The sequence below is a fragment of the Salvelinus fontinalis genome, chromosome 22, assembly GCF_029448725.1.
Source record: "Salvelinus fontinalis isolate EN_2023a chromosome 22, ASM2944872v1, whole genome shotgun sequence".
Classification (NCBI taxonomy): domain Eukaryota; kingdom Metazoa; phylum Chordata; class Actinopteri; order Salmoniformes; family Salmonidae; genus Salvelinus; species Salvelinus fontinalis.
This window is the reverse complement of record NC_074686.1, coordinates 37107339-37131322: the sequence shown is the minus strand read 5'-3', so window position 1 is coordinate 37131322 and position 23984 is coordinate 37107339. Positions and strand designations below refer to the sequence as shown.

The following is a 23984-nucleotide window of genomic DNA, read 5'->3' as shown; positions in this document are numbered from 1 at the left end:
GACACTTGGAACTTTGGAAATCTCAGACTTCAGTGAGTTGGAACAGTCATCCAACTGGGATTTCCAACTCGGGAACTCAGGTCTCTTTCTAGACATGAACCTCACTGACGTCATGGTTCAACCTTTTCTGAGTTCCCAGTTGTCTTTAAAGCACCATAAATCCAGACAATGCAAGACTTGGATGAAAAAGTTGGATGACAAAAGTTGCCCACAAGAAGGACCGCCGCGCCCCCTTCCTGTTGAAGTGAGCACAGCACAACAAGGTGAGTCCATAAAGGTCTTGTACGCCGCTGCATAAATTATGTAATATGCCAGGGAGATACAGTGCCTTCGGAAAGTATTCAGACCACTTGACTGTTTACACATTTTGTTACGTTACAGCCTTATTCGAAAATGGATTAAATCATGTTTTTTTTACTCATCAATCTACACACAATACACCATAATGACAAAGCCATACATTTTTTCAAATGTATTAAAAATACAAATTTAAAATACCTTATTTACATAAGTATTCAGACCCTTTGCTACGAGACTCGAAATTGAGCTCAGCTGCATCCTGTTTCCATTGATCATCCTTGAGATGTTTCTACAACTTGGAGTCCACCTGTGGTACAGTACATTCAATTGACTGGAAATTATTTGTGCCTTTCCAAATCATGTCCAATCAGTTGAATTTACCACAGGTGGACTCCAGTCAAGTTGTAGAAACATCTCAAAGATGATATATATGGTTCCACAGTTGACAGTACATGTCAGGGCAAAAACCAAGCCATGTCAAACTGAGCAATCGGGGGAGAAGGGCCTTGGTCAGGGAGGTGACCAAGAACCTGATGGTCACTCTGACAGAGCTGTAATCACTGCCAAAGGTGATTGAACAAAGTACTGAGGAAAAGGTCTGAATACTTATGTAAATGTGATATTTCAGTATTTTTTGTATCATTTTTTTGTCAACATTTCTATAAACCTGTTTTTGCTTTTGTCACGTTCGTCATATGAATCGGACCAAGGTGCAGCGTAGTATGCGTACATTCTTCTTTATTAAAGAAAGAACACTGAACCAACTAACAAAACAACAAAACGAACAAAACGTGAAGCTATATGAAATAGTGCAGACAGGCAACTAAACATAAAATAAGAACCCACAAACACCAAAGGGGAAATGGCTACCTAAATATGATCCCCAATCAGAGACAACGATAAACAGCTGCCTCTGATTGGGAACTATATCAGGCCACCATAAACATACAAATACCTAGACCTACAAAAACCATAGACATACAAAAACCCTAGACAATACAAAACCCATAGACAATACAAAAACGAGCGTAATCCACCCTAGTCACACCCTGACCTAACCAAAATATAAAGAAAGCAGAGATATCTCAGGTCAGGGCGTGACAGCTTTGTCATTATAGGGTATTGTGATGTCCTTATGGAGTATTGTGATGTCATTATGGGGTATTGTGTGTATATTGATGTGGGGGAAAACAAATTAATCCATTTTAGAATAAGGCTGTAAAGTAACAAAATGTGGAAAAAGTCAAGGGGTCTGAATACTTTTCGAATGCACTTTATGTATACTGTAGTTAAGAAAAAAGTGTAAGTTGTGTAGTAAGCTGTTAGTAGTCCATGTGCCTCACCCTATTAATTTGGTCCCTTTCCCCCTCATAACTTAGCCTACTGTTCTGACTTGGTGGTGCACATGTAGCCTGTTCTAGAGAAAACATCAAATATTGTAAGAGCTTTCATTGTCTGCTTATATGCCCCCTTTATTTATCCTACGGTTCTGACTTGGTGTACAGGGAGAATACTGTAAGGATGACCCATGTTCTGAATTCTGTTGCTGTACATTTCAAAAGTGCTGGACAAATAGTTATATTGACTACGTCTGTCCTAGCTCGCTCATTAATGTCTTAATCGAAATTACGGATTGCCTCTTATCCGCTTGTAGTGCCCTTATGCCATAGTTTTTTTTTTTTTTTTTTTTTTTTTTTTTTTTTTTAGGGGTGGATCAGCTTAGTATTGCGGAAAGAATGTTGCTTCCAATGTAATTGTCTGCATCATTTCCATTCCCCCATATTTTTTTGGGTAAATATATATATCCATACACGTATGCATACATATACACATATATACATACACATACCTATATAGACATACATACTTTTTTAAAGAATATGCCTTTATTATTATTCCCCGCGACCCTACCACCAATCCCCCAATTGGAGTAAACTTATAAACACTTCTGCTTTTACCTTCAATTTCTACATCTTATACCTATCTTACAGACACAGTCCACTTTACAATAGTTCTCTCTTATTTGTTCTTAGTCCTTCCTCTATTTCTGTTGTCCATCCAATTTTATTTCCACTTGTAACTGTGCTATTTCACAAAAGCTCCGCACCTATACACATTTCACAGATCCCGTATGCCCTATATTGTTTATCTTGTTATTAGTCCCACCCTTCAGCTCCACCCAACCCCTCCCATCTATCTTCCAACATCATCCATTTCGGATTTCTATTTGCCATACATTTCTCAACTGTGCTGTGATGCTTCACAAAAGACCTGAACCTTCCTATTCTCATAGCTTCTACAGATTGTAAATTAAAAATAAACATCTTTGCCAAAATAATTATTATATTATTGATTGATTGACTATGGCTTTTCAAATCCCCCAGTATTGCTATCTGTAGCGTTAGTTTTAGGCAAATGTTGCAATTCTTCAGCCATTCCTGGACCTGTGACCAAAAACGAGCTACATATGGACAATACCAAAATAAATGATCTAATGACTCTGCCTCCTCACAACAGAATCTGCAGAGCTGGGAAGATTGTATACCCCATATATATAACATTCTATTAGTTGCAAGAATTTTGTATAATAATTTAAATTGAAAAATTCGAAGTTTTGAATCCGGCGTTGTTTTGTATATCAATTCATAAACCATGTGCCATGGAATGGGTACATCGAAAATCTCTTCCCAACTATTTTGCAATTTGTATGGCACAGCTGTTAGTTTTTTGGTCCTTAAATGAAATTGGTATATGTTTTTATTTATCACACTTTTCTTTAACCATTTTTGTTCTTTAATACAGGGCCGACATACAAGTTCCTTACTTTTTTCCCCTTCTACTTGCCTCTTCCATTTTTGTGGTAATGCTGCAATTAATTGGTTGTAATTTTGGGTAGAGCAGACTTTTCCATATGTCTGTGTTAGCTGCATGTGTGACATAACTCCACCAGTCCTATTTATGATACCATTCACAAAAATTATACCTTTTATAAACATTTCTTCGATAAATACAGTTTTTTTATCAATTATTATATTTGAATTTAACCACAATATTTGTTGTACTATTTGTTCCGTCCTTTCAGGTGGATTAAACTGAAATTGCAACCAACTTTCTAAGGCTTGTTTAAAGAATAAGGATATTTTGGAGATCATTTCCTTTTCAAACAACCGAAAATGAGCAGGTGTAATCTGAATAAAGGGAAAAAGGCCCTTCTTGAACATAGGATGAGACATTCGTACCAATCTACTAGAGAACCAGTTTGGATTTAAGTATAACTTTTGTATGACCGATGCCTTTAGTGAGAGGTCTAATGCTTTAATATTTAATAATTTCTGCCCTCCGAATTCATATTCGTTATATAAATAGGCCCTTTTAATTTTATCTGGCTTGCCGTTCCAAATAAAATTGAATATTTTTTGTTCATATAATTTAAAAAACAGGTCACTAGGTGTAGGCAAAACCATAAGCAAATAGGTAAACTGTGATATGACTAAAGAGTTAATTAGGGTGATTTTTCCACAAATAGACAGGTATTTTCCTTTCCATGGTAGCAAGATCTTATCTATTTTTGCTAACTTTCTATAAAAATTTATTGGAGTGAGATCATTTCTTTCTTTTGGGATTTTTATACCGAGTATGTCCACATCTCCGTCAGACCATTTAATTGGTAAACTACATGGCAATATAAAATGTGTATTTTTTAGTGATCCAATACGTAATATGGTACATTTATCATAATTTGGTTTTAATCCAGAGAGGATAGCAAAGGTATCTAGATCCTCTATGAGGCCCTGGAGAGACTCTAGTTGTGGTTTTCAAAGAAAACATGAATCATCAGCGTACAATGACACCTTAGTTTTTAAGCCATGGATTTCTAATCCTTTAATATTAATGTTTGATCTAATTTTAACAGCTAACATTTCGATGGCAATAATAAATAGATATGCCGATAGTGGACAACCTTGTTTTACTCCTCTAGATAGTTTAAAACTTTCTGAGATGTAGCCATTATTTACTATTTTACACCTAGGGTTACTATACATAATTTTAACCCATTTTATAAGAGATTCCCCAAAATTGAAATATTCTAGGCATTTATATATAAACTCCAGTCGTACTTTATCAAAAGCCTTTTCAAAATCAGCTATGAAAACCAGGCCTGGTGTCCCCGATATCTCATAGTGTTCTATTGTTTCCAGTACTTGCCTTATATTATCTCCAATGTATCGTCCATGTAAAAAACCTGTCTGATTAGGATGAATAATATCTGACAAAACTTTTTTTATTCTATGCGCCAAGCATTTTGCTAGGATTTTTGCATCACAACACTGAAGTGTAAGAGGTCTCCAATTTTTTAATTGGACTGGATCTTTATATATACCACTTGGGTCCTGTTTCAGTAATAACGATATCAGACCTTCTTGTTGTGTGTCTGATAATCTACCATTTATATAGGAGTGGTTAAAACAAGTTAATAATGGTCCTTTGAGTATATCAAAAAACGTTTTGTATACTTCCACTGGTATGCCATCCAGCCCTGGAGTTTTCCCATCTTTAAAGGCCCCAATTGCAACAAGCAGTTCCTCCTCTGTAATTTGGCCTTCACATGAGTCTTTCTGTTCAGATGTTAATTTTACATTATTAATAGGAAAAAAATCCATACAATTAGTTTCAGTTAGTGGAGATGGAGGAGCCTGAAACGAAAACATATTCTTAAAGTACTTTACTTCCTCTTTCAAAATATCATTTGGTGAATCATGCGTGACTCCATCATTTGTCACAAGTTTTAATACATTTTTTTTGGTAGCATTTCTATATTGAAGATTGAAAAAGAATTTGGTGCATTTTTCCCCATATTCCATCCAGTTCGCTTTATTTTTATAATATATTACACTGGATCTTTCTTGAATAAGTTCCTCCATTTCTTTTTGTTTTTCCTCTAAATTATTCTGTGCCTCTATGGTACCGTTTTTATTGCTATCTAACTGTACTGTTAGTCCTTCAATTTCCTTTGTTAATATGGACTCTTTTGATCTAAATTGCTTTTGTTTTATAGATGAGTACTGAATTGCATGGCCTCTAAAGGCACACTTAAAAGTGTCCCATACAATAAGGGGATCTGCTGTACCTATGTTATGTCTGAAAAAGTCAGTTATAAAATCTTCTGTCCTAGTTCTAAACAATTTATCATCTAGTAGACTTTGATTAAATTTCCAATATCCTCGCCCACGTGGAAATTCTGTAAGAGAAATATATATGCCAATTATGTGATGATCCGACCGCATTCTATCCCCTATCAACACTTTTTTAACTTTTGGTGCCAGAGAGAATGGAATAAGAAAGTAGTCAAGACGACTAGCTTGATTCAGCCTCCGCCATGTATATCTCACTAAATCAGGGTATTTAAGTCTCCATATATCCACTAATTCCAATATATCCATGACATTCATTATTTCCTTAAGTGCCTGAGGGTGATAATTTGTAGTGTGATTTCCTTTCCGGTCTATAGAGCTATTTAAGACCGTATTAAAATCTCCCATTATAATAATAGAGTCTAGTGTTGCTTGTAGAGTTGATAAGTTCTTATATATATTTTCAATGAAGCTTGGATCATCATTATTCGGACCGTATAGGTTAACAAGCCATATTTGTTTATTGTCCAATAACATATTTAAAATAATCCATCTACCTTGAGGATCTGTTTGGACAATTTGCACATTTGGATCAAAATTATTGTTAATTAAGATCATCACCCCTTTTGAATTTCTTTGCCCATGGGAGAAATATATTTTGCCCACCCAGTTCTTTTTCCACAAAACTTCATCTAAAACTGTTGAATGGGTTTCCTGTAAACAATAAATATTATAATCCTTCTCTTTTAGCCAGGTAAATACTGATCGTCTTTTCTTATTATCTGCTAAGCCATTACAATTGTAACTGGCTATACTTATTTCACCACTTACCATGAGACACACCTTTCATTCTTTTAATCAGAATATATTTTTGTAAACGTACTATTAAAAAGTAACATAATGATTGAGTGTCTATATAGTTGTACCATGATATTTGCATTTCTACTAAGTAAACCTCCAATTGGTCCCTACTATTCCACCCGCTAAAAGGCCTCATCTCGAGATGGCTTTTCATCCCAATGCCCGGCAGACCACCCTCGACCCCCTGTATCCCATAGCCCTGAACCGACTTGGATCCATTCTTTGAAAAGAGCATACAGTTCCATTTACCGAATTGAAGTAAATCAATTGCCATATGCATTTCCATTGCCGTCACCTCGATTTGTATTATATATAGCTGTGGATCATCCTCTATTGTACCTTACATCTTTTACTTCTTCTTTCGCAACAGTTGTGGGATACACACATACACACTCAGCCCTTACCCCCACACAACCATAAGCTCACTTTCTCAACAGTTGCACCATCCCAGAGCCCAACTCAAGATGGGTCATGATTTCCAAATGCTATTGCAGTTGCAGCTGCATGAGAAGGCCTGCAAGACGGCGCAAAAAAATAAGCAAAAATTGAAATTTATTTACCATTGTCATATCCTAGATAATGGCAGTCAAATGTACACCCTATTCCTGAAAAAACACCCACAATACGGCCACCAGTCATGACCATGTCCCCACGTATCTCCATGCAGTCCGACCTTGATTCTGTGCCACCAGGGCCACAATAATATACCCCCTCTCTGAATGTCCGAGTGTGACCCCCTCCCCATGGGTTACTGCAGCTAGTGTTGCCAGCACTGCCACTGCCTGGGTGGGGGTACCCCACCGGAATCCCCACCGGCTAGGTACAAGGTCGTCAAGGTTCTCATTAGCAGCTTTGAGAAATTCCTTGTATATTTTCCTCTCCCTTTAGGGGGCTTTGGCTTTGCAGGACCAACCCTGCCAAGCAGGCTCAGAATCTTGAGGGGGCAGTGCTGCTCTTGGTCTCTGACCTCATTTTAGCTGCATATAGACCACTTACAGCGAGCACATAAAACAGTTAGGGACTTCTCCTTAATATCTGGGTCATTCAGGTGGGTGTCTAGGGTATAGGGCCATAGACAGTACCATTAAAATAGGATAATAATTAGATATAATTTATTAAGATAAAAAAAATGTAGTTTTCCATGATAGGACAATAAATAAATAAGACGTATAATTCATTATAAAAGTATATCCATCATCTGAACAACATTGAAAGCCCTCTCATACCCGGCTCACAGCAATACATTGGCTCTGGGATATGCAACCATTTCATTACTCACTCACTCAACTTTCCAAACATAACAAATAAGATAAAAAATAAAATAAACACAAACCATACCATCCACACATACTGTGCCTTCTGTTTACTTAGTTTTATCTTCACTGTGTAAAAATAGTGCTTGTGTGTTCAATTAGTTATATGTGAAGATTTATAAAAAAGCTATATTTTTTGTTGTATTGTTACAATCAGTAACCGGGCTTGAATTGTGTTTATTTTCCTCGTCTATGAGAATTTTGTAAATTTTAAAATAACCATGGAGTAGTCTTTGTGTCTCTGAACAACTGGTTATCAATATATAGTTTATCAACGACGAGAGCTACTCGTTTCGCTTTTAATCTGTTTTCTTTGAAAATTGGATACAGAACTTTGCGCCGTTCTGCAATTTCTTTCGGAAACTGATCATTCATGCCAATTTTGGTCCCAGCAAGTCTTTTACCTAGGCTTTTAACCATTATTTTATCTTTAAATGAAGCAAATTTTGCAACGATTGGGCGTTCGTACCTCTGCCCTCTCTGTCCGAAGCGGTGAACACGTTCAAGTTGGATTTTGTCGACAACTTCGCATGGAATCTGAAGCGCTGTACGGAGGAACTCTCTAACTATAGATTCAGGAACTTCTCCTTCTTTTTCTTGGATACCTGTAAGTACCAAATTCTCTCTCATGGATCTAGTTTGAATCTCCAGTAAGGCTTCTTTCAGAACGATGTTCTCTTTTTTAATTCCATTCATTTCGGTTTGAATCTTATTGACTGTCCCTTTTAGCGCGTGTGTTTCCTTCTCCAATGTCGCAGCTTTTTCATCACTCATCTCTAGGCTTGCCTTTAACTCTTTTATATCCTTACTAAGTAATTCAAGTAAACCCAGTTTGTCATTTATTGATTTTAACAGATCGGTTTCGACCTTTACCATTCCCGGTGGTGAGAATATTAAATCGTCAGTATCTGTCGAAGAATGCCATAGTTTGTACATCTCAATTGTCAGTAGAAACCACATTTCTTTAAGTGAGTCAGCCATATCAGCTATGCTTTCTTAAAAGGCTGTAAATGAGGCTGAATGAACTGTTTCCTGACAGACAAAGCTCTGCCGATAATCAGGTAAGGATTCACTTCATGGTGGTGGAAAGAAAGCTCTGCTGTTGGGACAGCTTTATGTAGGCCATAACCGTTTTCGGGCACAGTTGTCACTGTTATAGTGCAAGTAATGTATTGTTTAGTGTTGTGTTGTGTAATGACTTTGCTGGCATGCCTCCCGATGGTTTTGTTTAACATGCTGATTGTTAAGTTTTACATGCTAAAATCACCACTGCTATACCGTCACAGAAGGACAGATAACTGTGCTGATACCCATAACATTTTTAGCTTTAAATTATATCTTCATTTTCTCATAGACATCTTTCCTTGAACGACGCCTGAACTCTATACAATCTGTAACATTGTCGATCACACACAGTTGGGCATATGAGGTTGTTATGACAACGTTAGAAAACATTTACAGCTCAACACTGCCACCATGTGGTGGACGTAAACAGCGATACATTTATCAAATTATTTGGGCAGGTAAATAAATGTTACTTCACTTGAAGACTTAAAAAAATGGAAAAGCTAAATGGAAAGCGATCAAATAAAAATCAATATAATATCACAGGTGAAATGTTGGAAAATGGTCTCACCTGTATAATGTCTGTCATCTTCAAACGGAGACATGAAGGAAGAAAGAAACAGAGAACTGTGTTACTTTCTATTCACACAACAAATACTGGATATAGTGCTACTTTATATCTTACTGGAAACATAGTTATAAACTAACAGAGTTATACACTACAGAGATATACACTACAGAGTTATACACTACAGAGTTATACACTAACAGAGTTATACACTAACAGAGTTATACACTACAGAGTTATACACTACAGAGATATACACTACAGAGATATACACTAACAGAGTTATTCACTAACAGAGTTATTCACTAACAGAGATATACACTAACAGAGTTATACACTAACAGAGTTATACACTACAGAGTTATTCACTAACAGAGATATACACTACAGAGTTATACACTAACAGAGTTATACACTAACAGAGATATACACTAACAGAGATATACACTACAGAGTTATTCACTACAGAGTTATACACTAACAGAGTTATACACTAACAGAGATATACACTACAGAGTTATTCACTACAGAGTTATTCACTAACAGAGTTATACACTAACAGAGTTATTCACTACAGAGATATTCACTAACAGAGATATTCACTAACAGAGTTATACACTAACAGAGATATACACTACAGAGTTATTCACTACAGAGTTATTCACTAACAGAGATATTCACTACAGAGTTATACACTAACTGTCACGTTCCTGACCTGTTTTCTGTTGTTTTTGTATGTGTATAATGGTCAGGGCGTGAGTTTTGGGTGGGCAGTCTATGTTTTCTGTTTCTATGTTGGTTTTGGGTTGCCTGGTATGGCTCTTAATTAGAGGCAGGTGTTTTCCGTTTTCCTCTAATTGAGAGTCATATTTAGGTAGGGTGTTCTCACTGTTTGTTTGTGGGTGATTGTCTCCTGTTTCGTCTATGTCTGTACCATACGGGACTGTTTGGCTGTTCGTTCGTTTGATGTAGTCTGTTCCTGTCCGTGAGTTCTACGTTTAGTTATGTAAGTTCATGTTCAGGTTTTCGTCTACGTCGTTTTCTTATTTTGTAATTTTGTAAGTGTTTTGTTTTCGCTTTTGCCGTCGTATTCAAATAAAGAGATGGCTTATTTCCCTACTGCTGCGTATTGGTCCACTGATCCTTCTCTCCTCTCCTCGTCCGAGGAAGAGGAGGACAACAGCCCTTACAGAATCACCCACCAAACTAGGACCAAGCGGCAAGGGAAAGCTCAACAGAGCAACCAGGACTCCTGGACTTGGGAGGAGATCCTGGACGGTAGAGGACCCTGGGCTCAGCCAGGGGAATATCGCCGTCCCAAGGCGGAGTTGGAAGCAGCGAAGGCAGAGAGGCGCTGGTATGAGGAGGCAGCGCGGCGACGCGGTTGGGAGCCCGTGAGTCAGACCCAAAAATTTCTTGGGGGGGGGTACACGAGGAGTGTGGCAAAGCCGGGTAGGATACCTGAGCCAACTCCCCGTGCTTACCGTGGAGTGAGAGGGCGTCGTACTGGTAAGACACCGTGTTATGCGGTAAAGCGCACGGTGTCCCCAGTACGCGTGCTTAGACCAGTGCGGGCTATTCCACCTTGCCGCACTGGGAGGGCTAAGTTGGGCATCGAGCTGGATGTTATGAAGCCGGCCCAACGCATCTGGCCACCAGTGCGTCTCCTCGGGCCGGCATACATGGCACCAGCCTTACGAATGGTGTCCCCGGTTTGCCATTATAGCCCAGTGCGGGCTATTCCACCTCGCCGCACTGGCAGGGCTACGGGCACCATTCAACCTGGTAAGGTTGGGCAGGCTCGGTGCTCAAGAGCACGTGTCCTCCTTCACGGTCCGGTATACCCGGTGCCACCTCCATGTACCAGTCCTCCGGTGGCAGCCCCCCGTACCAGGCTGTCTCTCCGGGTTCTCTCTCCAGCTGTTTCCTCCTCTCCAGCGCAGCCAGTGCCTATACCACGCACCAGGCTGTCTCTCCGTCTCCTCCCTACAGAGCCGTCCTGCCATGACCAGCCAGAGCCGTCCTGCCATGACCAGCCAGAGCCGTCCTGCCATGACCAGCCAGAGCCGTCCTGCCATGACCAGCCAGAGCCGTCCTGCCATGACCAGCCAGAGCCGTCCTGCCATGACCAGCCAGAGCCGTCCTGCCATGACCAGCCAGAGCCGTCCTGCCATGACCTGCCAGAGCCGTCCAGCCAGGACCTGCCAGAGCCGTCCAGCCAGGACCTGCCAGAGCCGTCCAGCCAGGACCTGCCAGAGCCGTCCAGCCAGGACCTGCCAGAGCCGTCCAGCCAGGACCTGCCAGAGCCGTCCAGCCAGGATCTGCCAGAGCCGTCCAGCCAGGACCTGCCAGAGCCGTCCAGCCAGGACCTGCCAGAGTCCCTCAGCCAGGACCTGCCAGAGTCCCTCAGCCAGGACCAGCCAGAGTCCCTCAGCCAGGACCTGCCAGAGTCCCTCAGCCAGGACCTGCCAGAGTCCCTCAGCCAGGACCTGCCAGAGTCCCTCAGCCAGGACCTGCCAGAGTCCCTCAGCCAGGACCTGCCAGAGTCCCTCAGCCAGGATCTGCCAGAGTTCCTCAGCCGGGACCTGCCGCCCCTTATCCCGGTGCTGCCCCTTGTCCCGGTGCTGCCCCTTATCCCGGTGCTGCCCCTTGTCCCGGTGCTACCCCTTGTCCCGGTGCTGCCCCTTGTCCCGGTGCTGCCCCTTGTCCCGGTGCTGCCCCTTATCCCGGTGCTGGTCCTTATCCTGGTGCTGCCCCTTATCCTGGTGCTGCCCCTTATCCCGGTGCTGCCCCTTGTCCCGGTGCTGCCCCTTGTCCCGGTGCTGCCCCTTGTCCCGGTGCTGCCCCTTGTCCCGGTGCTGCCCCTTGTCCCGGTGCTGGCCGTTCATTTAGGGGGTTTTAGTTGGAGGGTGGTCATTGGGAGGGGAATACAGAAGCGGGGAGTGACTATGGTGGTGTGGGGACAGCGTCCGGAGCCTGAGCCACCACCGTGGTCAACTGCCCACCCAGACCCTCCCCTGGACTTTGTGCTGGTGCGCCCGGCGTTCGCACCTTGAGGGGGGGGTTCTGTCACGTTCCTGACCTGTTTTCTGTTGTTTTTGTATGTGTATAATGGTCAGGGCGTGAGTTTTGGGTGGGCAGTCTATGTTTTCTGTTTCTATGTTGGTTTTGGGTTGCCTGGTATGGCTCTTAATTAGAGGCAGGTGTTTTGCGTTTTCCTCTAATTGAGAGTCATATTTAGGTAGGGTGTTCTCACTGTTTGTTTGTGGGTGATTGTCTCCTGTTTCGTCTATGTCTGTACCATACAGGACTGTTTGGCTGTTCGTTCGTTTGATGTAGTCTGTTCCTGTCCGTGAGTTCTACGTTTAGTTATGTAAGTTCATGTTCAGGTTTTCGTCTACGTCGTTTTCTTGTTTTGTAAATTTGTAAGTGTTTTGTTTTCGCTTTTGCCGTCGTATTCAAATAAAGAGATGGCTTATTTCCCTACTGCTGCGTATTGGTCCACTGATCCTTCTCTCCTCTCCTCGTCCGAGGAAGAGGAGGACAACAGCCCTTACACTAACAGAGTTATACACTAACAGAGTTATACACTACAGAGTTATTCACTACAGAGTTATACACTACAGAGTTATTCACTACAGAGTTATACAATACAGAGTTATTCACTAACAGAGTTATACACTACAGAGTTATACACTACAGAGTTATTCACTAACAGAGTTATACACTACAGAGTTATACAATACAGAGTTATACACTAACAGAGTTATTCACTAACAGAGTTATACAATACAGAGTTATACACTAACAGAGTTATTCACTAACAGAGTTATACACTAACAGTTATACACTACAGAGTTATTCACTAACAGAGATATACACTAACAGTTATACACTAACAGTTATACACTAACAGAGTTATACACTAACAGAGTTATACACTAACAGTTATACACTAACAGAGTTATACACTACAGAGATATACACTACAGAGTTATACACTACAGAGTTATACACTACAGAGTTATTCACTACAGAGTTATACAATAACAGAGTTATTCACTACAGAGATATACACTAACAGTTATACACTACAGAGATATACACTAACAGTTATACACTACAGAGATATACACTACAGAGTTATACACTAACAGAGTTATTCACTACAGAGATATACACTAACAGTTATACACTACAGAGATATACACTAACAGTTATACACTACAGAGATATACACTACAGAGTTATACACTAACAGAGTTATTCACTACAGAGATATACACTAACAGAGTTATTCACTAGTAGAGTTATTCACTACAGAGTTATTCACTACAGAGTTATTCACTACAGAGTTATTCACTAACAGAGTTATACACTAACAGAGTTATACACTAACAGAGTTATACACTAACAGAGTTATACACTAACAGAGTTATTCACTAACAGTTATACACTAACAGAGTTATTCACTACAGAGTTATTCACTAACAGAGATATTCACTAACAGAGTTATTCACTACAGAGTTATACACTAACAGAGTTATACACTAACAGAGTTATTCACTAACAGAGTTATACACTAACAGAGTTATTCACTAACAGAGTTATTCACTAACAGAGTTATACACTACAGAGTTATACACTAACAGTTATACACTACAGAGTTATTCACTACAGAGATATACACTAACAGAGTTATTCACTACAGAGATATACACTAACAGTTATACACTACAGAGATATACACTAACAGTTATACACTACAGAGTTATACACTAACAGAGTTATACACTAACAGAGTTATTCACTAACAGAGTTATTCACTAACAGAGTTATACACTAACAGAGTTATACACTAACAGAGTTATTCACTACAGAGTTATTCACTACAGAGTTATTCACTACAGAGTTATTCACTAACAGAGTTATTCACTACAGAGATATACACTAACAGAGTTATTCACTACAGAGATATACACTAACAGTTATACACTACAGAGTTATACACTAACAGAGTTATACACTAACAGAGTTATTCACTAACAGAGTTATTCACTAACAGTTATACACTAACAGAGTTATTCACTAACAGAGTTATTCACTAACAGTTATACACTAACAGAGTTATTCACTACAGGGTTATTCACTAACAGAGTTATTCACTAACAGTTATACACTAACAGAGTTATTCACTACAGAGTTATTCACTACAGAGTTATTCACTACAGAGTTATACACTACAGAGTTATACACTACAGAGTTATTCACTAACAGTTATACACTAACAGTTATACACTAACAGTTATTCACTACAGAGTTATTCACTAACAGAGTTATTCACTACAGAGTTATACACTAACAGTTATACACTAACAGAGTTATTCACTAACAGAGTTATTCACTACAGAATTATACACTACAGAGTTATACACTACAGAGTTATTCACTACAGAGTTATTCACTACAGAGTTATACACTAACAGTTATACACTAACAGAGTTATTCACTAACAGAGTTATACACTAACAGTTATACACTAACAGAGTTATACACTAACAGAGATATACACTAACAGAGTTATACACTAACAGAGTTATACACTAACTGTCACGTTCCTGACCTGTTTTCTGTTGTTTTTGTATGTGTATAATGGTCAGGGCGTGAGTTTTGGGTGGGCAGTCTATGTTTTCTGTTTCTATGTTGGTTTTGGGTTGCCTGGTATGGCTCTTAATTAGAGGCAGGTGTTTTGCGTTTTCCTCTAATTGAGAGTCATATTTAGGTAGGGTGTTCTCACTGTTTGTTTGTGGGTGATTGTCTCCTGTTTCGTCTATGTCTGTACCATACGGGACTGTTTGGCTGTTCGTTCGTTTGATGTAGTCTGTTCCTGTCCGTGAGTTCTACGTTTAGTTATGTAAGTTCATGTTCAGGTTTTCGTCTACGACGTTTTCTTATTTTGTAATTTTGTAAGTGTTTTGTTTTCGCTTTTGCCGTCGTATTCAAATAAAGAGATGGCTTATTTCCCTACTGCTGCGTATTGGTCCACTGATCCTTCTCTCCTCTCCTCGTCCGAGGAAGAGGAGGACAACAGCCCTTACACTAACAGAGTTATACACTAACAGAGTTATACACTACAGAGATATACACTACAGAGTTATTCACTAACAGAGTTATACACTACAGAGTTATTCACTAACAGAGTTATACACTAACAGAGTTATTCACTACAGAGATATACACTAACAGAGTTATACACTACAGAGTTATTCACTACAGAGTTATTCACTAACAGAGTTATACACTAACAGAGTTATACACTACAGAGTTATTCACTACAGAGTTATTCACTACAGAGTTATACACTAACAGAGTTATACACTAACAGAGTTATACACTACAAAGTTATACACTACAAAGTTATACACTAACAAAGTTATACACTAACAGAGTTATACACTACAGAGTTATTCACTACAGAGATATACACTACAGAGTTATTCACTACAGAGTTATACACTAACAGAGTTATACACTACAAAGTTATACACTAACAAAGTTATACACTAACAGAGTTATACACTAACAGAGTTATTCACTACAGAGATATACACTAACAGAGTTATTCACTACAGAGTTATACACTAACAGAGTTATTCACTAACAGAGTTATTCACTAACAGTTATACACTAACAGAGTTATTCACTACAGGGTTATTCACTAACAGAGTTATTCACTAACAGTTATACACTAACAGAGTTATTCACTACAGAGTTATTCACTACAGAGTTATTCACTACAGAGTTATACACTACAGAGTTATACACTACAGAGTTATTCACTAACAGTTATACACTAACAGTTATACACTAACAGTTATTCACTACAGAGTTATTCACTAACAGAGTTATTCACTACAGAGTTATACACTAACAGTTATACACTAACAGAGTTATTCACTAACAGAGTTATTCACTACAGAATTATACACTACAGAGTTATACACTACAGAGTTATTCACTACAGAGTTATTCACTACAGAGTTATACACTAACAGTTATACACTAACAGAGTTATTCACTAACAGAGTTATACACTAACAGTTATACACTAACAGAGTTATACACTAACAGAGATATACACTAACAGAGTTATACACTAACAGAGTTATACAATAACTGTCACGTTCCTGACCTGTTTTCTGTTGTTTTTGTATGTGTATAATGGTCAGGGCGTGAGTTTTGGGTGGGCAGTCTATGTTTTCTGTTTCTATGTTGGTTTTGGGTTGCCTGGTATGGCTCTTAATTAGAGGCAGGTGTTTTGCGTTTTCCTCTAATTGAGAGTCATATTTAGGTAGGGTGTTCTCACTGTTTGTTTGTGGGTGATTGTCTCCTGTTTCGTCTATGTCTGTACCATACGGGACTGTTTGGCTGTTCGTTCGTTTGATGTAGTCTGTTCCTGTCCGTGAGTTCTACGTTTAGTTATGTAAGTTCATGTTCAGGTTTTCGTCTACGACGTTTTCTTATTTTGTAATTTTGTAAGTGTTTTGTTTTCGCTTTTGCCGTCGTATTCAAATAAAGAGATGGCTTATTTCCCTACTGCTGCGTATTGGTCCACTGATCCTTCTCTCCTCTCCTCGTCCGAGGAAGAGGAGGACAACAGCCCTTACACTAACAGAGTTATTCACTAACAGAGTTATACACTACAGAGTTATTCACTAACAGAGTTATACACTAACAGAGTTATTCACTACAGAGATATACACTAACAGAGTTATACACTACAGAGTTATTCACTACAGAGTTATTCACTAACAGAGTTATACACTAACAGAGTTATACACTACAGAGTTATTCACTACAGAGTTATTCACTACAGAGTTATACACTAACAGAGTTATACACTAACAGAGTTATACACTACAAAGTTATACACTAACAAAGTTATACACTAACAGAGTTATACACTACAGAGTTATTCACTACAGAGATATACACTACAGAGTTATTCACTACAGAGTTATACACTAACAGAGTTATACACTACAAAGTTATACACTAACAAAGTTATACACTAACAGAGTTATACACTAACAGAGTTATTCACTACAGAGATATACACTAACAGAGTTATTCACTACAGAGTTATACACTAACAGAGTTATACACTACAGAGATATTCACTACAGAGTTATACACTAACAGAGTTATTCACTACAGAGATATACACTACAGAGTTATACACTAACAGTTATACACTAACAGAGTTATACACTAACAGAGTTATTCACTACAGAGTTATTCACTACAGAGATATACACTACAGAGTTATACACTACAGAGTTATACACTAACAGAGTTATACACTACAGAGATATTCACTACAGAGTTATACACTAACAGAGTTATTCACTACAGAGATATACACTACAGAGTTGTACACTAACAGAGTTATACACTACAGAGATATTCACTACAGAGTTATACACTAACAGAGTTATTCACTACAGAGATATACACTAACAGAGTTATACACTACAGAGATATACACTAACAGTTATTCACTACAGAGTTATACACTAACAGAGTTATACACTAACAGAGTTATTCACTACAGAGTTATACACTAACAGAGTTATTCACTACAGAGTTATACACTAACAGTTATACACTAACAGAGTTATTCACTAACAGTTATACACTACAGAGATATACACTACAGAGTTATTCACTACAGAGTTATACACTACAGAGATATACACTAACAGTTATTCAATAACAGAGATATACACTAACAGAGTTATACACTAACAGAGTTATACACTACAGAGTTACACACTACAGAGTTATTCACTACAGAGATATACACTACAGAGTTATTCACTACAGAGTTATACACTACAGAGTTACACACTACAGAGTTATTCACTACAGAGTTATACACTACAGAGTTATTCACTAACAGAGTTATTCACTACAGAGTTATACACTAACAGTTATACACTAACAGAGTTATTCACTACAGAGATATACACTACAGAGTTATACACTAACAGTTATACACTAACAGAGTTATACACTACAGAGATATACACTAACAGTTATACACTAACAGAGTTATACACTACAGAGTTATACACTACAGAGTTATACACTAACAGAGTTATACACTACAGAGATATTCACTACAGAGTTATACACTAACAGAGTTATTCACTACAGAGATATACACTACAGAGTTGTACACTAACAGAGTTATACACTACAGAGATATTCACTACAGAGTTATACACTAACAGAGTTATTCACTACAGAGATATACACTACAGAGTTGTACACTAACAGTTATACACTAACAGAGTTATACACTAACAGAGTTATTCACTACAGAGTTATTCACTACAGAGTTATTCACTACAGAGTTATACACTAACAGAGTTATTCACTACAGAGTTATACACTAACAGTTATACACTAACAGAGTTATTCACTACAGAGATATACACTACAGAGTTATACACTAACAGTTATACACTACAGAGATATACACTAACAGTTATACACTAACAGAGTTATACACTACAGAGATATCCACTAACAGTTATACACTAACAGAGTTATACACTAACAGTTATACACTACAGAGATATACACTACAGAGATATACACTAACAGTTATACACTAACAGAGTTATACACTAACAGTTATACACTACAGAGATATACACTACAGAGATATACACTAACAGTTATACACTAACAGAGTTATACACTAACAGTTATACACTACAGAGATATACACTACAGAGTTATTCACTACAGAGTTATACACTACAGAGATATACACTAACAGTTATTCAATAACAGAGATATACACTAACAGAGTTATACACTAACAGAGTTATACACTACAGAGTTACACACTACAGAGTTATTCACTACAGAGATATACACTACAGAGTTATTCACTACAGAGTTATACACTACAGAGTTACACACTACAGAGTTATTCACTACAGAGTTATACACTACAGAGTTATTCACTACAGAGTTATTCACTACAGAGTTATACACTACAGAGTTATTCACTACAGAGTTATTCACTACAGAGTTATACACTAACAGAGTTATTCACTAACAGAGTTATACACTACAGAGTTATTCACTACAGAGTTATTCACTACAGAGTTATACACTAACAGAGTTATTCACTACAGAGTTATACACTAACAGTTATACACTAACAGAGTTATTCACTACAGAGATATACACTACAGAGTTATACACTAACAGAGTTATACACTAACAGAGTTATTCACTAACAGTTATACACTAACAGAGTTATTCACTAACAGAGTTATTCACTAACAGAGTTATACACTAACAGAGTTATACACTAACAGAGATATACACTACAGAGTTATTCACTAACAGAGTTATACACTAACAGAGTTATACACTAACAGAGATATACACTACAGAGATATACACTACAGAGATATACACTAACAGAGATATACAATACAGAGTTATTCACTACAGAGTTATTCACTAACAGAGTTATACACTAACAGAGTTATACACTAACAGAGTTATTCACTACAGAGTTATTCACTAACAGAGTTATACACTACAGAGTTATTCACTACAGAGTTATTCACTAACAGAGTTATACACTAACAGTTATACACTAACAGAGTTATTCACTACAGAGTTATTCACTAACAGAGTTATACACTAACAGTTATACACTAACAGTTATACACTAACAGAGTTATTCACTACAGAGTTATACACTACAGAGTTATTCACTAACAGAGTTATTCACTACAGAGTTATACACTAACAGAGTTATACACTAACAGAGTTATACACTACAGAGTTATTCACTAACAGAGTTATTCACTAACAGAGTTATACACTAACAGAGTTATACACTAACAGAGTTATACACTAACAGAGTTATTCACTAACAGTTATACACTAACAGAGTTATTCACTAACAGAGTTATACACTACAGAGTTATTCACTAACAGAGTTATACACTAACAGAGTTATTCACTAACAGTTATACACTAACAGAGTTATACACTAACAGAGTTATTCACTAACAGAGTTATACACTACAGAGTTATTCACTAACAGAGTTATACACTAACAGAGTTATTCACTAACAGTTATACACTAACAGAGTTATTCACTAACAGTTATACATTAACAGTTATACACTAACAGAGTTATACACTAACAGTTATACACTAACAGTTATACACTAACAGTTATACACTAACAGAGTTATACACTAACAGTTATTCACTACAGAGTTATACACTAACAGTTATACACTAACAGTTATTCACTACAGAGTTATACACTAACAGAGTTATTCACTAACAGTTATACACTAACAGTTATACACTAACAGAGTTATACACTAACAGTTATTCACTACAGAGTTATACACTAACAGTTATACACTAACAGAGTTATACACTAACAGTTATTCACTACAGAGTTATACACTAACAGTTATACACTAACAGAGTTATACACTAACAGAGTTTTTCACTACAGAGTTATTCACTAACAGAGTTATTCACTACAGAGTTATACACTAACAGAGTTATTCACTACAGAGTTATACACTAACAGAGTTATACACTAACAGAGTTATTCACTAACAGAGTTATACACTAACAGAGTTATTCACTACAGAGTTATACACTAACAGAGTTATTCACTAACAGTTATACACTAACAGTTATTCACTACAGAGTTATTCACTAACAGAGTTATTCACTACAGAGTTATACACTAACAGAGTTATTCACTACAGAGTTATACACTAACAGAGTTATACACTAACAGAGTTATTCACTAACAGAGTTATACACTAACAGAGGTATTCACTACAGAGTTATACACTAACAGAGTTATTCACTACAGAGTTATACACTAACAGAGTTATTCACTACAGAGTTATACACTAACAGAGTTATACACTACAGAGTTATACACTAACAGAGTTATTCACTAACAGAGTTATTCACTAACAGAGTTATTCACTACAGAGATATACACTAACAGAGTTATACACTACAGAGTTATTCACTACAGAGTTATTCACTACAGAGTTATTCACTACAGAGATATTCACTACAGAGATATACACTACAAAGTTATACACTAACAGAGCCAATCCAGTTGAACAATCTTTACTTTTTCCAAGATTGGTTCTGTTAAAAATGTACATCAATTGGATCCCAGAACAATTTTGCTACAATATCTGTACTCACAGTGGCAGACGGGTTTGGGCGAGTCCCATTTGCCCAGCTTGTTGCAGTGTGTGGAGTTCCTTCCAATCAGGATGAATCCTGGCAGACAGCTGTACTGAAGTACGGTCCCCTCTACTGGGGGCCCCAGGGGCCTCTCTGATACACGCCCGTTCTCCAGAGATGTCCACACCCGCGGACACAGTAGTACTGGGAGAGGGATGGATAAATCATGGTTAGAGAGGGTAAGAGTGAGAGAGAGGGAGAAAAAAAGGGAGAGAGAGAGAGTATACAGTGGCAGAATACCTAACCACTGTGACTGACCCAAACTTAAGGAAAGCTTTGACTATGTACAGACTCAGTGAGCATAGCCTTGCTATTGAGAAAGGCCGCCGTAGGCAGACATGGCTCTCAAGAGAAGACAGGCTATGTGCTCACTGCCCACAAAATGAGGTGGAAACTGAGCTGCACTTCCTAACCTCCTGCCCAATGTATGACCATATTAGAGAGACATATTTCCCTCAGATTACACAGATCCACAAAGAATTCGAAAACAAATCCAATTTTGATAAACTCCCATATCTACTGGGTGAAATTCCACAGTGTGCCATCACAGCAGCAAGATTTGTGACCTGTTGCCACCAGAAAAGGGCAACCAGTGAAGAACAAACACCATTGTAAATACAACCCATATTTATGTTTATTTATTTTAACTTGTGTGCTTTAACCATTTGTACATTTTTACAACACTGCATATATATAATATGACATTTGTAATGTCTTTATTGTTTTGAAACTTCTGTATGTGTAATGTTTACTGTTCATTTTTATTGTTTATTTGACTTTTGTATATTATCTACCTCACTTGCTTTGGCAATGTTAACACATGTTTCCCATGCCAATAAAGCCCCTTGAATTGAATTGAATTGAATTGAATTGAGAGAGAGAAAGAGGGAGAGTGAGAGAGAGGGAGACAGAGAGAGACAGAGAGAGAGAGAGAGAGAGAGAGAGAGAGAGAGAGAGAGAGAGAGAGAGAGAGAGAGAGACAGAGAGAGAGAGACAGAGAGAGAGAGACAGAGAGAGAGACAGAGAGAGAGAGAGAAACCAGGGACAGAGAGAGAGAGAGAGAGAGAGAGAGAGAGAGACAGAGAGAGAGAGATGGATTTGTTTTTTAACCTTGTGCTACTGTAAAAGTGAAAAAAGTCAAAAGGAACAACCACTAGAAAGACAACAGAGTCTGTGAAGAAGAGCTTTGGCAGAGAGTGACAGCAACCACTACAGAGACAACAGATGTGCATATATCTATAATGTAGACGGACAGTGAGTGGTTAGACTGTGGAGGGTGTTGGGGTGCACGGTTGAAGAAGTTACTGATTACGTTCACAAATCCAAGGTGCGACGCGATCAAGGACGGGGTCGATAATACCCAGGGTGTTACAGAATGTTGTGTCTTCCTGAAAGGGCTCTTTGGTGAACTTGACTCATTCTGGGGATCTTCTTGCCATGTCATGGCTGCGTGCCTTAAGAGAAGCTGCTTAGAGGTCCTTACCTCTTTTCAAAAAGCAGTAGTCCCTCTGTTTGAAGGGGCTGGATGAAAGCAGTAGAAAAATCAGAGAAAGGCGGGTAGAGGCAGAAAACATGGGGAGTGTGAGGAGATAGAGAGGGAATGGATATAGTCAGTTAGGGAGTGTTTGAAAGAAGAGTTGTAACTCACAGCATTTGCTGCGCTGCGTGAGGTCAGTCCAGGTACCGTTGGGTAGACACTTCCTCACCTTGGGTCCTACGATCCACCTGTTCCCTCTGCAGATGTACTCAATCTCATAGTCCAGAGGTAGCACCTGTACACTGCGGATCTGGATATACACACACACACACACACACACACACACACACACACACACACACACAGACACACACACAGACACACAGACACACACACACACACACACACACGCGCACACACAAAGTGAGATCTACATGATGCTACAGCTGATCTACATGATGTTACAATCCAGTACAGTAAATAAACCAGCTGTGGCCCCTACCTGCTCTTGGGTCAGTCCTCTATACCTTATCCCTCCATCTCTGGGAGGACGGATGATAGCACAGCCTCCTGGGAACGAGAGGAGAGACACACCGTCAGATAAATGAGAGATGACCAGGACATGAGAGCCAGCCAGCCAGCCAACCAACCAGCCAGCCCTTTGTAGTGTACTACATTCCCTTTATAGTGCACTACATTCCCTTTATAGTGTACTACATTCCCTTTATAGTGTACTACATTCCCTTTATAGTGCACTACATTCCCTTTATAGTGTACTACATTCTCTTTATAGTGCACTACATTCCCTTTGCAGTGTACTACATTCGCCACTAGGTGGAGCGCTATACCTACTGTCTACTTATCAGACATGGAGACCTCAATCTGTCTTATTATGATTCCTCGCCTCCTTTTCAACCTTATTGGAGGAGGAG

The 23984-nt window shown here is 38.5% G+C and overlaps 1 protein-coding gene across 2 annotated transcripts in view; it reads right to left on the bottom strand.

Annotated features, from left to right (window-relative positions):
* Nucleotides 1-23984, bottom strand: part of LOC129820282 (gamma-aminobutyric acid type B receptor subunit 1-like) — a 294632-nt gene that overhangs the window by 202586 nt on the left and 68062 nt on the right. For both annotated transcript variants that reach the window (XM_055877343.1, XM_055877344.1), the window contains 4 exons: nt 23555-23622; nt 23224-23362; nt 21534-21719; nt 9243-9260 (listed from right to left, as the gene is read on the bottom strand). In XM_055877343.1, the coding sequence (XP_055733318.1) occupies nt 9243-9260; nt 21534-21719; nt 23224-23362; nt 23555-23622 (411 nt within the window). The remainder of the gene's footprint in view (nt 1-9242; nt 9261-21533; nt 21720-23223; nt 23363-23554; nt 23623-23984) is intronic.